Source organism: Prosopis cineraria, unplaced genomic scaffold (genome assembly GCF_029017545.1).
Source record: "Prosopis cineraria cultivar Desert tree isolate PC_DT_omini unplaced genomic scaffold, ASM2901754v1 PC11, whole genome shotgun sequence".
Classification (NCBI taxonomy): Eukaryota; Viridiplantae; Streptophyta; class Magnoliopsida; order Fabales; family Fabaceae; genus Prosopis; species Prosopis cineraria.
Window position 1 is genome coordinate 612447 of NW_026555342.1, and position 17917 is coordinate 630363.

A 17917-nucleotide genomic window follows, 5' to 3' on the forward strand; every position below is an offset into this window, starting at 1 on the left:
GTTTGGGTTGATTTTCTTAGGCATAAAGATGAGGCTTTCTCTTATTTTCAAAAGTGAAAAATTTTAGTTAAGAATTAGACTAAGAGAGAGGTTAAAAAGTCGAGAATAGACAATAGATTAGAGTTTTGTGAGAACAATTTTAATGAGTTTTGTGCTAATAATGGCATTGCTAACCATAAAATATTTGTAGGAAAGCCACTGCAAAATGGTGTTGCAAAACATACCAATAAGACTCTACTTAAGAGAACTCATTATATTCTCTCCAATGATAGGTTATGGCATTGATGTGATTTATGCATTAAAGCTACATTTAGTCGCTCTATTATATTTATAATTGAAATTTTAGGAGATATTACTTATTAGTCAAGTTAATATTTCTATTTGATAAAAAGCTTTATATATATCTAGTCTCTCTATCCTCATAGTAGAGATAATTTTTGCAATTCTTATTTTCTATAGTGAAATTTCTCGCTCATTACAGATGATTTTTTTGCCCCTCATATTGAGAGTTTTTCCATGTTAAATTTCATACATAATCTTTTATCATTTTTCTTTAATTTTTCTAAATGTGGACAACTCTCTCGGTAGGGGTTTTAACATTAGTTCTCCATGTTGTGAAAGACTAACTCCTTTTATTAAATTCAACCCCTGTTAGTGAGCCATTTTCATATCTTGGTGGATAAACACTATATGGCCTATATTCCTCCATCTTGACCTAAAGGAAGGATGTTAATTTGATTAAATTAGTTTGATTGTGTTTTTCCTATTCTATGTAATTTTATATCCCATTTATTAGGTTGAACCTGACACAATTAATGAACATAAAGGATTAGCCCCTTCTTCTTTTTTTATGTAGTGAAAAAGAAAAAAAAAAGAAACCAAACTATATAACGTTGTTTTCTTGTAGCCTATCCATGGCTATATCACTAAGGATCGTGTGAAGACTCTCTTTATAAAGAAATCTACATCAACATTCTCACTTTTATTCACATGAGCCAGCAAGACCTACCAATCTTGTTGGAGTATATGATGGGATTCACAAATGAGATTGTAATCATCGTGCACTTCAGGAATCTCATTTTTAAGTATATGAATAGACTCCATAGAATCCTGACATAACTTGATCTCTCAAAAACCATACTCCCAAGCTCTTAGCATACCCATTAAGAATCCTCATAATTCTACAAAAAGGTTATCAAAAGCCTCTAATCTCAGAGAAAAGGCCTCAATTAGCCTACCTTCTATGTTATAAATCAATCCCCCACATCCTGCTAGTATAAGAGAAGGCCCCATCCACGTAAATTGTAACATGTACTCTATCATTATTTGAACTATCTTAGTTGCACTCCCTTATCTCAGATACAACACCCTTGTAAAGTTTATGTTTGGCTCTATTCATGCAATTTAGAAACCCATGCGCTTTTACTATACATGTTTTAACTTCCTCCTTAGAGTTTTGGTACACACATTCATTCTACCAATGCTAAGAAAATCTAATAGATAACACTAAAGAAATCACACCATCTGCTCCCCTTGTCTCCACCTACATATTTGATGTAGCTATCTAAACATTCTCATAAGTTCCCTTGATTAAAAGTGCTCCAATGATCTAGTGGCACCACCTCTTGCTAGATGCCTCTTATCAGATGACAATCCCTTAAAACGTGTAAAATGTCTTCTTTCATACCTTCACAAATGTCACATTCTCTGGTTAGGTGAAGGCCTCGATGAAACTTTGCCTCATTTGTCATCAATCGACCATGGTTCATTAGCCATAAGAAAGATCTACAATGTTGGGGAGCTTGGAGTTTCCAAATTCATGACTAAATAAAACATCACTCTCTAACCTCTCTAGTTATAAACTTATAAGCTAATTTTACAAAAAAAGAACTAGCTTTTTTTATTTCCACCTAACAAGTTGTTGACCTTATCTATTAATAATCTCTGTACCCCTTTCAATAGAGTCCCACATAGTTTTCAGACCGCTCCGCAATCTAGAACCTCCTCTCTTCTTATCAATTTTAGGAATCAAATCATCCCCACATCTATATTTTCCTTTCATGACCTTGGCCCACAATACATCTTTGTCGTTCATAAGTTGCCACTCAACCTTTATGAGAAAAGCTTGATTTTGAAATTTTGAGTGTCCTAAACTTAAGCCACCAACTCTCTTATCAGTATAAATATGCTCCTATGTAACCTCATGGACTCTTTTGATTTGTAGTAGAGCCCTAAAGGAAACCACGAGATCTTTTGTCAATTTCATCACAGCAAACCACTGGCATCAATGTTGTCTACATAATAGAAGAAGGAGTAGATGATATAACATATTTCAAAAGATTTGTCCTTCTGGCAAAAGATAGAAAATTAACTCTCCAACTATCAAGCCTAGCCTAAACTTTATCAACCACATATTAGTAAGTATTTTATGTGTATATCCACACATTCATCTCAACATTCTCATCTTTACTACTCCAACTTTATACTCTTGTTATCCCGTCAAAGCCCAACATTTACTACCATATAAAACTGCTAGTCTTATAGCAGTTCAATAAAACTTTTCTTTAAACTTATCAAGTACCTTACAATCATAGATAACTCTTTAGCCTTTCTCCAATTAAACCACCTCACTTGTATCCCATGTGCAATATCTCTATCAGTTTTCCCATTTTGTTAAATAATCGCTTCTAAATATCTAAACTCTTCTACTTGAAAAATGGTCTGATTACCCAATTTCACTTCCAAGTTACTACTCACTAACTCCTTATCAAAATTACAATATAAATATTTCATTTTACTCTAACGTAGGGGAAAACCTTTTGACTTCAATGTCTTCCTCCATAACTCAAGTTTATAATTTATCTCTTCTCTTGTCTTTGCAATAAAAACTATATCATCCACAAAAAGCATGCATTTAGGAATTTCCTCTTGAATATGCTTAGTCAAAACATCTAAGACTAGATCAAACAAATAAGGACTAAAAGATTATCCTTGATGTAGTCCAATCTTTATAAACAAATCTTTTGTCTCACCACCAAGTGTTCTTATACTTGTTGTTGTCCCCTCATACATGTCTTATATAGCTCGAATATAGGCAACTCGAACACTATTCTTTTTCAATGCCTTCCAAAGCACTTCTCTCGTACACGGTCATAAGCTTTTTTAAAATCAATGAAAACTATATGTAAATCTTTACATTTACATCGATACTTTTTCATTAATCTCCTTGGTAGATAAATCGTCTTTATAGTTGCCCTCCCTGGCATGAAGTCGAACTGATTCTTAGAAATACTAGTTTTCAATCTCAACCTATGCTTAATCACTCTTTTTCATAATTTCATAACATAACTCATAAGTTTAATCCCTCTATAGTTGGCACAATTATGAATATCTCCTTTATTTTTATAAATAGGAATGATCTTTGAAGACATTCTGAACACTCAGGATGATCTTTCTTTGAAAGAAGAATAATGAAAGTCTTGTTGACATCTTTTACCAATTGTGAATCATTGAAGACATTATGAACAAACTAAATGACCAAAGGACCAACAGTTCTCCATTGAGATTGGAAGAATAAAGCATTAAAACCATCAGACCTAGGGAAATAGCTCCTTTTGTAAGACCATCTTGGTGGATAAACACAAGATGGCCTATATTCCTCCATCTTAAACTAAAGGGAGGGTGTTAATGTGATTAAATTAATTTGGCTATGTTTGTCCTATTCCATGTAATTTCCTATTCTATTTATTAGCTTGAACATGACACAATTAATGTTCACGAGGGCCATTAGCGTTTTCAACTTCCTTTGTATAAAAATATACATTGTGATGTATTAAATGGGGAGGATACGACAAAGTTTTTCCTTAAAACATCCTGTAACTTTCCTAATTCTTTGTACATTTATCCTTGAGCTTTCTATCTCAAGACTCGAGCTTTGTTTTCAAATGTTAAGATTAATAGTTTATCATTTAATAGTTTTGGTTTATTTTGGCTATAGTTCCAGCACCAGGAGCTAGATCTCTCAATTTATTTTATTAACACACTGAAATATGATCTTAATAAAATTTTAACTGCCATAGAAAGATTGCAATTAAGGAGAAAAAAATAACTGAATCAGTTAATTTAAATGTTTGTAGAAGAGAGAATCTATATGGATTGATGAAAATAATCATGTAGCTTGGGAATGCGGAGATATGTAAATCTTAGACCATGTTTCTTTTTTTTTCCTCCCTTCTTAAAACCTGAAGTTGGCAATTTATTCCTACCAATAATACCATCACATTATGATTTCACTACGATACAAGAGAAACCTTTTTTGGTATGCATAAAGAGTAAGCTCAGCCAACAATAGAGAATATCTCCCCCAAAGCACTGAAAACAATTGATAGATTTATTCTAAATAAATTGTTAAATATAAATTATTATATATACAAGGGTTGAGGTTTGAACTTCTAATTACTTCACTTACACCGACTTTAATTGGTAGTTACCTAGAAAATGTTAATCATTTTTAACTTTTTGAATCAATAAAACTTAGATGAAAAATATATGGCAAAGAGAAATGATAGTATAACAAATTGATTATAAGGTCATGCCTCAACGAAACCTAACATTTGAGCCACACAAAGTTTATAGCTTATGACGAATAAAAGGACTTTTTATAAATTTTATAAAATATATATTTTGGTGCATATATTTTACAAAACATAATGATATATTGAAGATGTGGCAAATTAATGTTTTGGGCAATTCCTTGTTGACCCAAAAAAAAAATGTTTTAGGCAACTTATTTGACATAAACAATTGTTTTCCCTAAATTTTTTAATTATTAGATAGATTAATTAAAACTTAAAAGTACTTAATCATACTCATATTCATGTACAAGTGTGAATTTGAATATACAACTATCTGATTAAATATCCTATATTACAAGCTAATCTAGATTAAAACATATCCGAAACTAAATAGACAGTTATAATTCGTTTAATTAAACTTGCTTATTTATGTTAGAGGAAGTTAACAATTTGATATAATGAACTTTTTTTTTTATTAGTTAATAGCTTTCTGCTAGGGGACGTTACCTTAATGACTGAAAGTGAAAGATTAAGATCTGAATATTAATGTTGACGAAAGATAGAAGTTCTTCATTTAGTTATAAACATACGATACTAACGACTTGATCACTGAAAGATTTAGATTTGAATCTTGTTTAATTTATTTATGTTAGAGGAAAATTGACAATTTGATTTATATGATGTATTTTTTAGTTCAAGAATATAGGCAATTAGTTATGTATTTATTTACTAATGACTTGACCACTGAAAGATTTAGATTTAAATCTCAAAGTTACCTAAATAAAGGATAAAACTTCTTTATTTAGTGATAAACATATGATAATGTGTAATAGAGATTTCATTTAAATTGAATTTCAATCAAGGCTAGGCTGATCATTCAAGATCATAAAATTTCATCGATTCTAATTCTTAAAAAACCCAAGGAACTTATCTTAATTGATTTTGAACTCCATCATCTCGCTTTAAGTTTCGAATCAACTGACTCGTTTAATATATTCAGTGAGTCAAGCATAAATTTTACACTTTAACATGTTAAATATACCACAATTTGGAGGGACAATCAAATCTAAGAGCTTACTCATATCTAGAAAATTGCTAAATCTTAAATAGAACAAGAAGCATCTTCAAGCCCTAACATGACCTAGATCAATGTTCTAGTGTGTTTAATGATAATCCTCTTTGAAATGTTTTTAAAATCATTATGGAATATAGTTGAAAGAACATTTCCAAAGCACCAATACCATTTTTAAATTATCAAAAGCATGTGGAATGCTAAGTGATTTGATCTAGCTAAACCCTTTTATTGGGCTAATGGTCAAGAGCAATGCCATTTTTTTTTCCCAAATGAAGGGCCAAGATTTTAAGCATTAGAAAGGACGACAAACAGACCATATATCCAAATTCAATGTGAATCTACATCATGAATTAAATCAAAGGTCTAATAATCTTGATGATTTTTGGTTGATTAATAACTAACTTGTACATTTTAGAGCCAAATTATGTGAAATATCAAGCGACCAAAAGTAAAGGAGGATATGATCAATGTACACACAGGGATGAGAAAGCATGACTATATCACAACTTCTTTGAATAGCATGATATAAATTGGAGAGAGAAAGAGGGAGAGAATATATATATATATCTATGAATTGTAAATTATTGGTATGAAATGGTTCTCAAAATTAGAAAATATAAATAAGTGAGAGAGGGAGAGAGAGAAGATACCTTGTACTAGAGTACTCAAAGAGTTTGCCAGAAGCAGAAAACACACAGAGTGCGATCTCAGCATCACACAGAGTAGAGAGCTCCACGGCCTTCTTGAATAGACCTTTTCTTCTCTTTGAGAAAGCCACTTGCCTCGCTGGTGTGTCCTCGATCTTCTTTATCTCTATCTTCCTCCTCGTCATTTCAAACTAAACAAGCACAGATCCAAATCAAAATTACAGAAATTAAATTAAATCTGCAGCCAAGAAGAAATTAAAATGAGCTAGTAAGGAAATTCTCGGCGTTGGATATATGTTCAAAGAAAAATAATAAAGACGAAATACGCAGAGAGATCAGGTAGCTAGGGTTTGCTGAGAAGAAGAAAAAGACAGAAGAGTTCTTGTCAGAAATAATAACAACAATAATAAAAATGGAAGATTGTGAGGAAACCTGGAGCTAGACTAGTGGCTTGCTAGTTGCTATCCTCTGAAATTTTCTTGGGATCTCTTTTCTGTATCCTTATGTGTTTTCACTTTCTCTTTTATTGAGTAAATCCGCAGCAGATTTACGTCCACATCGCCCTTTTAAGATGGCCACTAAAGTCATCTTCCTGAATGAATGTGTATAAATACATTTATTTTTCAAGACCGCGTCAATTCTTGCTTCTATTTGGTGGTCGTTATTACCTGGGTCCAACATTCGCGTGTTTAATTCTTTTTTAATAATCATGGAAAGGACTTGAAAAAAAAAAAACTTTTTTCTTTTTAAAGAATTTTTAACCGGTAAATATTTAAAATTAGTATGAGAAATTATTATTTTAACAAACACTCTATGATTTATTTAGGGTTTTTGTAGGATATTAAATTCTTTCAAGGCCTTTCATTAATATTCTTCCTTTTAATTATTGCTACCAGTTAATTAACTCTTCTTATAAATATAAATTTTGTAAAAAAAAAATATGCATTCTTTAGAAGGAGATGAAATTTGTATAATGTACTCATCTAATCTTATTTATAAGCTATATCTAACATGTTTTATCAAAATTTTGAAAAAAAATTAAACTTATTAACTCTATATCCTAAAATTTAATAAGTTTTTAACTTAGTATCTATTAGATATACATATTTTAAAAATATAAGTTTTTTTAATAATAATATACTTTTTCTCACTCATATTTGATAGAAGTAAAAAGAAACATTTGTGATAAAAAAGACTAATAAATTGTTTCTCTTCCTGTCTTATAAAAAGAACCTGACATAATATATACTCTCTACTTCCTAATTTATATAATACTTTTAAATAAAATCACACAAACTGATAAATTTATTAAATATACTTTATAATTTTATTTTTTAAAAAAAATTTTAAAAATAATTTTTATTTAACAGTCTTTTTGTAAAAGAATATTAAAGAAAAAATATAATAAAAATAATAATACAAAAAATTTATTAACAAAATTTTATTCTTATAAAAATATTTTATATCTTGTGATGTGAAATATCATATAATTTGGGATGGAGTATAATATAAACTAGATTCTTACCCTGTGCATAAGGGAGAGACAATTAAATTTGGCAAAAATCGCACTTCCTTTGTCTTAAATTATATGACACTTTTGAAGGAGTTTCTCTATTTTAAAATATAAGATACTTTAAATATATTAAGGTTTTATTAAATGCATCAATTTCAATATTACCCTTTCTCTTTTTGTAATTAATTTTTGTCCCTTATCTTTTTAATATATTAAATGATGTGTATTTTTAAAAGTTTATAGAAAGATAAGGTTGTTAAGTGTATTTAATAAAGTTTATTGATATATAAAATTTTGTTTAAAAATATCTTATAATTTGAGATAAAGAAAGTACTTCAAATCTCAATTTTGAAAAACTGAATAATGTTTGTTCAAAATCTAACGGTAAGAATAAAATTATTTTAATTTTAATTATTTAAGATTTAAAATATGTGTGATGTGAAATATCAAATAATTTAGGATGAAGTATAATATAAATATATGTGTCACAAATTTTGATGTTGAATATATCAAAAGATATTGATGGCTACATTTCTTTCGTTTTGGGCATCCAGGACGGTTCGTCAGCCAGAGTAACGTACAATAGCTACGTTAGAGGCTGTGGTTTGGTACCTATTATAGGGGACCAGTTGAATTATTTAAGAATTTAAGGACCTTTTGATAATTCCGAAGAGAGAAAAATTAATTTATTTAGAGTTGAAAATGTTATTCATTTTTAATTTAAAAAAATTTCATTTTGACATTTTATCATATGGACGCAGTTAGGGGTAAGCAAAATCGAACCGAAATTAAAAATTAAACCGAATCGAATTGAATTTTGTCTATTTGATTCGGTCTATTTAATTTTTCGGTTTGATTTGATTTTTTTATTTTAAATATTTCAGCTGATCGGTTCGATTCGGTTAGTAAAATTTAAAATCGAATAGACCGAACCGACCAAATTACATATAATTTATTAATTTATAAATTATTTTATTTTTATTTTTATTTTTTATTTTAATAAAGAATAAAAAATAATAACATCACTTGAAACCTCATTTCAATCAGTCACTCTCATCATCAGTAGGTGTTGTGACTGGATTGTGGGGTCATTATTTGATCATCGGTGTTTATTTGTGGTTGTTTATTTGATTATCCATGCCTTTATAATATTTGAATTTTATGTTATATGAGTGTAATTAGAATGGACTCGTATTAAAAAAAATGAATAGAAAAAAGGCTCAATTTTGTAGTGTTGTTTGTTTTAATATTTAAAAAATGAGCCCAATTTTAATAGCCAAATATGAAACTGAAAAATCGAATTAACCGATCGAACCGAATTATTAAATTTCGGTTCGGTCCTTGTTCGGTTCAGTTGGCTTATTCAGTTCAATTCGGTTTTCATTTTCAGTGTTATTCGATCGATCGATTCTACATATTTTGAGACCGAACCAAACCGAACCGACCGATGCTCACCCCTAGGCGCGGTACCAAACAAAAAAGTCATCATGCAATCCTTTTCATGTCTTTATTTAATATTACTAGTTTAATTCAAGTATTATAATTAAAAAAAACTTATATATCCAACTTTATATACTTAATGTACTTATTTTTAATTAAATTAAAATATATTAATCTCTTATAAATTATTTATTCTATAATAATTTTTTGTTATTAATTTTATTAACATATTAAAACCTACTTGTCATGAAATTAGATATAAGTATATTAAGTATATAAGACTAAGTACATAAATATTATCCTTATAATTACTATTAATTATTAATTATTATTTATTGATACACATATCTTGATGATATTTTTTATTACATCATAAATGTTTAAACTCTAAATATTTGCATTCCACCCGTCTTTAATATAAGACACATCTAACTCTAACCATCATTAGACCAAAGAAATATGGTACAATCATTCATTTTATCTAAAAATAAAATAAATTTTTAATTTTACTCATATTTATATAAAATTTTTTTATATTTACATTATATTCTCTCACATAATTAATAATTTTAAATAGAAATACCCTATATATAAAGTGCCTTATAATAAAATTAGACCATTTAGTTTTTTAGAATGTTCCTTGTAATAAGAATTAAATAGATTATTATTTACCTATTTACTTTTCCTATACTTAATTAACATCATCTAACCATTTGCCTATATTTTGATTCTCATTTTTTATAAAAAAAAATCTATATTGAGACTTATATATTTATTATGCTTATTTTTAATTAAATTAAGATATAAGAATCATTTATAAATTATTTATTCTATAATAAATTATTGTTATTAATTTAATTAATATATTAAAATTCACTTATTATATATTAAGTATGTAATAAAGTTAAGTGCATGAATCTTATCCTTTTTTTATATTACATACAATCCACATAAATTACATGGGCCGGAATTTACTCATAATTTGACACTTATACATAAAATATAAATAAGTTATAATTTATAATTTATAAGAACACTTGCTATAAAGTTCTTTAATATGGTGTATTTATATTAATAATAAATTGATATTTTTGTAAAATATAAGTACAAGATATAAAATGTTTATTTACCTACGGTGTGGTGTTATTATTTTGGAAAAGCGTAGGTGCATGGCATAGGTGTACTTGTTATCTAAGCAACTTTAGCCAGCTCTCTTGTACATGTGGCCTTGCTGCTTCTTGAAGGCAAGACTGCTCCGATGATGACATTCACGTTCTATCGTTCAAACTTTGCCAATATTTTTTTATCGACTTAAATCTTTTAAAATTAATATTTATAAAGAAGGAAAACAGGCATATTGATCCTATAAAATAGAATAATTTTCTTAAAGTCTCAAAAGATGTTTTTGTTGTTAAAAAATTGTAGGACATGACACTTTTCCTTTTTATTTAAATTAAAAAAATTTGTAACTTTTTATTTATAATTTTTATTTTTATATTAACAATTTTTGTTTTTAAATTCACAATTATTCAATAAGCATTCGCAAGTCTTGATCTGCAAGTCCTGATATGTATTAGGTGTTAAAAATTTGTAACTTTTCATTCATAACTTTTGTTCCTATATTAACAACTTTTGTTTTAAAATTTGCAATAATTTAATAACCATTCGCAACTCCGCATCTGCAGATCCTATTATGCATCAAGTGTTGAAAATTTGTAACTTTTCATTTACAACTTTTGTTTCTATATTAATAACGTTTGTTTTTAAATTTGCAACAATTCAATAGCCATTTGCAACTTTGCATTTACAGGTCATAATATGTATCAGATGTTGAAAATTCACTAATTTTCATTCCCAACTTTTGTTTCTAAATTTGCAATAATTCAATAGCCATTTGCAATTTCACATTTAGAAGTCTTGATATGCATCAGGTGTTAAAAATTCATAACTTTTTATTCATAACTTTTGTTCCTATATTAACAACTTTTGTTTTAAATTTTCAACAATTCAATAGCCATTCGCAAGTTCACATCTGTAGGTCCTAATAAGTGTCAGGTGTTGAAAATTTATAACTTTCTATTAATAACTTTTGTTCCTATATTATATTAACAACTTTTGTCCCTAAATTCACAACAATGCAATAAAAAATTATAATTTATTAGTACCTTTTGTAAATTGACTAAATCAGCAAAAATGAATTACTACTCTAATCTAAGAAATAACAACTTTCATTAATTTAAATGATAATAAAACTTAAAAAGTGACAACTATCTAAGGTTTTCTTATCAATTGCATGATCTACAACTTACATCAAAATACCCTACAACCCTTTTGACAAAAATAAATGAAGGGTTGAATCTTTTATATATAAGATGTTTCAGCTTTGTCATATTCACATTGTAAAAAAAAAACAATAGCTATCTTTGCACACTATATAAGACATAAGCCAACTGAATTCACAAAATATAGACAAAAAATGTGTCATATTCACATCATATCCTAGCTTGAATTAGAATTCCTACAGGTCTTGCGTGTATGACATGGTTGATGGCATAGTGAACAGTAATAAATCTTATTATGCTTATATTCAAATGGAAACTTATGGAATGCTATATTTGTACAATGCTTTTCTAAAGGCTTTAGCATGGAAAAAGGTCTGCCCTATACCTGACAATAAATCCCTCCACTTAGAAGAATTAAGCTCTGGCTTCGATGTAGGTGCACTTTGTACTCCGCATGGTAATATTAGATGTTCTCCAAAAGTTTGGTAGGTTAGATATTCTCCACCGCTTTCAAAGGCTACAAGTTCAAAATCGTGATCTTCAATGGCAAGAAAAGGAGAGTTTGGATCTGTAAGTGATAAGAATTGCTCCATCCTACATTCACTATCCATCCAGTTTCATGTGTCATTTACATTTACATTAACAATCACAATTTTAGTTATTAAAATGACAACTATCCTATAGCAAATGTCAACCTTGTTTAGAGGAATTAATATAGTAACTTATACTAATGCTTCCTCAATTGTTATCTCTCCACAGCCATTTTCTTTACAACCTATATATACATGACTGCTTCTAATATTATGCTCAAATAGGGTAACAATTCCACTATCATTAATAAAGTTTATAAAGGCCATTTCATTAAATCTCATAGTGTAACTCAAATTAGTGTCAATGCTAAAATAAGATGATATCATTATTCTGAATTCTTCAATTGTCATCCCTTATCATTTTTACCCTTATACTCCACCCATCTTGTATTTTACCTTTAATATTTTTTTCAAAATGTCCTCCTATGTGAAAATAACAAAATAATTCCTTTTCAAAATTAAAAGCAGAAGAAGTCATTTCTCATGCCAACCTAAAAATAATGAAATAGTCATTCATCAACATGTCTATTTCAAATATCATGATCACATATATGTTATGTTTTATCCAACAACAACTATTCTTTTTATTTTTGTAACTTTGTATTTGTTATTATCATAACTTTGGTTTATGCATTTACAACACAATTGAAAATAATATATTATTTATCATTTATTATTTATCCATGAGTAGGCATCCATATCCACGTTATTCAGCCTTATGCATGAAGAGAAAATGAAGGCTTTAATCATTTACACACATTAACCCACTTCAACTTCAACTATTATATATGGAAGGAGAAATTTTTAAGAAGAGAAGAAATTTACCCATGTACAGCAAAGCTAACACAGGAAGAATGATTACTTATATATACCTACGTACAGCAGCTCAACAACAAAAAAAATTGCCCACATACAATAGCTATGAAAAAAAAGACAGACGACAAGGAGGAGAAGGAGAAGCATAAGCAGAAGTAGAAGCAGAAGAAGAACTAGAAGAAGAGAAGAACAAGAAGACAATGAAGTAAGGGCAAGAATGCGGGCCAATTTGCTCTACATTAAAACTTGAGATTTTTATTTTATTTAAGAGCAATTTGATCATTTTTTTAATTTTCTAATGACAGAAAAATTCCATAGAACTCCAAGAAAATTATACCATTTTGTGGGACTAATATGTTATTTAATATTTAAATAGATTTTTTTGTAATTTTTCATAAATATGTGCAAAAAAAATTAAATTTTCTATTTTTATTAATTTTATAAAATATAAAATATATTAAGCTTAAGTTACATGTGAATAATATGGATGTGGCTTTTCTGCTATGAAAGCCCCCACTTCTCACCCTCACCTGCGTAGCTAGACCATTTAAGTTAAATTTTCATAATCATTAAAATTATTTAAAAAATTAATGAATTTGCTAGATCACTGATCTAGATAGTTTAGATTTACTATAGATTACCCAAATTTAATATTAAATTTTTTTATAATTTTTACAAAATGACTGTGCAGATTCACTTTGGACAATATTTATTTAATATTAAATTTTTTTATAATTTTTATAAATTTTATTTTGATAATGAAATATTATAAATAAAGATAATATTTTCACATGCACTTTTTTCTAAAAAATTATGATTAAAAATATAAATATATATTTTCCAAAGTTTATTTGAATAATCAACTTATAAAAATTATAAAAATTTAATATTAAATTTGAACTATCTAAATTTATAATCAGATTTAATAAAAAAAGGACTGTTGCACATATAACCCATTTACTAGCACTTAATAAAGATAATAGCCTAAAATTTCAAACATTTTATAATGTGAACAGATTAATATTTAAGTTAACTTAAAATGATAAAAACACCCATTCTCCTCAAATACAAAATCTTTTTTCATTCTTAAATCTGAAATATATTATGCCTACTAAGCTAATAGTGAAGTTTTCAAAAATGTTTAAATATTAGAGTGATATATGGTTATAAATGAGTCACGATTATAATCAGTCAATTATGAAAATTTTGTTATTCTGTTACATAGGTTTATTTATTTATTTTGGGATAAAAAGAGAAAATCACACCTCAATTAATTGTGAATGGGCCATATTCTATTTTAAAAAATTCTTCCATAATTTCTGATTAATATATTGGGCCAATTTATTCTAAAACAATTAGAAACTTTTATTTTAATGAATATCAAATTTAAATTTAAATTAAAACGTTTGATCTCAGATTTAATGAGGGGCAGGAGTAGGGGCGGGCAGATGGAGCAAAAAGGAATCCAAATTGTATAACAACTAACAGTGGGGACTGGGGATGCGTTGAATCATGTGTCAAATGGGAGCTGAGTCACAGCATTATACTTGTGCATAACACACATAGAAATTATATATATATATATATATATATATTAATTCTAATTTAAAGGTTCAAAAATATTTTAATTTCTCTTATTTTATATACCAAATATTTAATAATTATTTAATGACTAAACATTATAAGCTAAAAAGGCATCAATATATCACTATTTAATATTCCTTTGATTTTTTTTATAAGTCATTTCTATCAATCTTATCAATACCAATACAAAAAAAAAGTATAAGGAATAAAAGTGTGTAAAATTTTAAATATATTTCTATATAACAAATTCAAAAGTAATATCATGTTACTTTTTCTTTCTTATGAAGGATAATGATGGAAATACATTTCAGATATTACTTAAAAACCGCCCCGTGATTTATAAATAGGATCAAATGTATATTTTAAAATGTGACTTATAAATAAGATTGGATTGAGTATACAACTTATTTCAAATCATAGTATTTATACAATACACCCTGACCTAAACATAATTATGTGAATTTTGTTTTTGATTAAGGAAAAATTAATCTTTTATCTTTTAACTTTTAATTCATTTGTAATTCAATTCTTCAATCATGACTCGTTACAACTCAGTCCGCAACTTTTGATTCACTTATAATTTGTTCCTTATTTTTCAATTTTTTTGAAAAATTATCCTTATCAATATGAGGAATAAAAGAAATGATCATATCTTATTCTAAAATATTGTCCTCTTGCTCTTTTATATGAGATTTAGTTAACATAAAAAAAGAGAACAAACAAAAGTTGAGGGATTAATTCATAGACGAGTCGAAAGTTGAGAGATTGAGTCATAGGTAGTTAAAAGTTGATGAATTGAGTTGCAAAGAGGCATAATTTTGGGATTGAATTACAAGTTTGTCAAAAATTACAAGACTAAAAGATTAATTTTTTAATTAATATAATAATTTTAAAATTACCAACATCAAATATTAAATTAAATGTTTTATAAATTATGCGCTAATAACATCTATAAATTCAGTCTAGTTTCTCTCTCACACCGTCACACACGCATGCGTAAATTTTTAACTAATTAAATAATATTCCCTCTCATCGATGTTGTAACATTTTTTTTAAAATATTATATTAAAAATACAAAACATTTGGAGTTTTCTAAAGTGAAATTAATCATATTTTTTTAAAAAATATCTGTAATTAGAGAATATAAATACCCTATTAAATCATAGTAAACATAAAAAGAATATGTAATTTTAAAAACAATTAAATAATTTATTAAAAGTATAATTTAATTAAAAATATTTTATAATATAAAATAAAAATATTTTTAATATAAAACAAAGAAAACATATACTCCTTCCATTCAAAAATGTAAAGTATTTTTTTGAGAGGTTGAATGTTAAAAAATGTAAGGTATTTTTAATTTTTTAAAGTATAATAATTGTCTTTTGTGAAAAGTGACCCTATTAATAATGATTTTATATTTATTATAAGATGTTTAATAGAAATAAATATAAAAAAATAAAGTTAGTTGAAAAATAAATAATTATTTTATTAAAATGTGAGATTTGATTAAAAATATTTTATATTTTTAAAATAAAGAGAGTAATACTTTGATGGGAGAGACATCAACTACACTTATCTGCTAAAAAAAAAAACAAAACAAAGAAACAAAAAAGAACTGATTATGGGAGACCCGCGATGGAATTATGGCGCAAACCTAAGAAGGGCTGACATGTGGATCAGACATAGATTTTTTGACTTTTAAACTCTCAAGTCCAGCTCATACTTAATTTCATACATTTCAATACATACCTAAATATTCCGTCGTTTTCACATATAAATAAATTTTAATCAATCCACTTAGATTATTTGTGATTTTTCCCAAAGTGGGTTAATTTTAATAATTATATTTGAAATTAAAAATTTTGTTCAAAAATGCCTTTGTAATTAATATAATGAACCCAATTTATAAACTTGTGAAAATAGTTGATTTTATGGAGATATTAATTTAAGAATCATATTAAAAATACTTATTAAACATTATTGTTTTGCTTAGGAATGTTGTTTGTTGTCAAGTGTTACCGTAAGCATAGAGTCGTCATTAGTAAAAGAGCAGAGGCAGGCACACGTTATGGTTGTGGGGACTTCCGGCCTCTTCCATGTATTTATGGGGTTGTTATTTGTTAAGGCCTTGCAAGAAATATCCCTTCTAAGTTCTCTACATGAATATGAAAAAGTCAAATTTACTAGTATGTGATACACATACTTATGTAATACATATTATGTGTGTTTGTTTGTGTCTTTATTGTTATATTCATCAAAAAATATAGCATATATTTTATTACTCTCTAGTTTTACATTATAATTCACCTTGTAGAGAAAAAAAATGATAGTCCTTCTTATAAAGTATATCACTTTACATAAAAAGATGGATCATTAATTATCATTTTTTTCCTAATTTTACTCTTTTACAATTTTTATGAATAGGGTAAGTTGTTACATATGTGAGGGGAAATATTTTTAAAAATGTTGTGTTTGATTAGGTAAACTGAGAAATTTCTTTCTTTTATAGATAAGTTTAATAGTGTAACTATCTTTTCTTAGTTCCAGCGAGGATAATAAGAATTGACTTATATATAGGATTGAAGGGACTATTTTATTAAAATACTGGTATCAATAAAATTAATGTTTCATTAACAACAAATGATACTATATGTTTATATTATAATTGTTATTTTTTAACTAAATAATTATTATAAAATTGAGCATTTGCATGAGCATATCATTTATTTTTTGTTCAATTTGGAATTGATACTAATAAGTAATAAGAGTAGCTTAACTAAGTTAAACACATAATTTTAAAGTATGTATATTAAATTATAATTTTATAAATTTCCAATATCTATTTTTTAAATCAACAATATATAATGACATATAAAAAGTTAATTAAAAATAAAAACACTTAAATATCCACACACACATATTATATATATATATATATATTAAAAATTGATGTATTAGATATATGGTGTGATTTGGTATTTTGATATGCTATTATACATAATTATGATTTAATGGTATTTTAAATTTTATAATTTATTTTTTAAAAATTAATTATAATAAAAACTAAATAAAATTTAAAAAGAAATTTCAATAAAATTGACCACCCAACTGTGAGGCTGGTTTCGCCCCTATAAAAGAGTTTCCGAAGATATCATTCTCATGGAGATTAGCATAAAAAGAGTTAAAAATTCACCATTTAGCTTTGGATTAAGAAGTATGAGTTTGTTTAAAAGTAATGGAAAATTAAAATGAAAAGTGTTTAAAAAAAAAAAGTTGACTTTGACTTCAAGAAAATGGAACCAAGGATTATCTCTCCCCTTTATATTTCATAAAACTTAAATTAATTTCTCTCAAAATAATTTTTAATGAAAATAAGTGTTAGTTTAAGATTTT

At 27.0% G+C, this 17917-nt stretch overlaps 1 protein-coding gene across 2 annotated transcripts in view; it reads right to left on the minus strand.

Moving 5' to 3' along the window:
* LOC129285682 (MADS-box protein SVP-like) overlaps positions 1-6854 on the minus strand; it is a 50954-nt gene extending 44100 nt beyond the window's left edge. The window contains exons 1-2 of one of the 2 annotated variants that reach the window (XM_054921459.1): positions 6729-6854; positions 6300-6487 (exon numbers count right to left, since the gene is read on the minus strand). In XM_054921459.1, the coding sequence (XP_054777434.1) occupies positions 6300-6481 (182 nt within the window). In that variant the 5' untranslated portion in view covers positions 6482-6487; positions 6729-6854. Of the gene's footprint in view, positions 1-6299; positions 6617-6728 lie in introns of those variants that run through there. The other variant, XM_054921460.1, reaches the window with a different exon arrangement.
* Positions 6855-17917: the final 11063 nt, after the last annotated feature.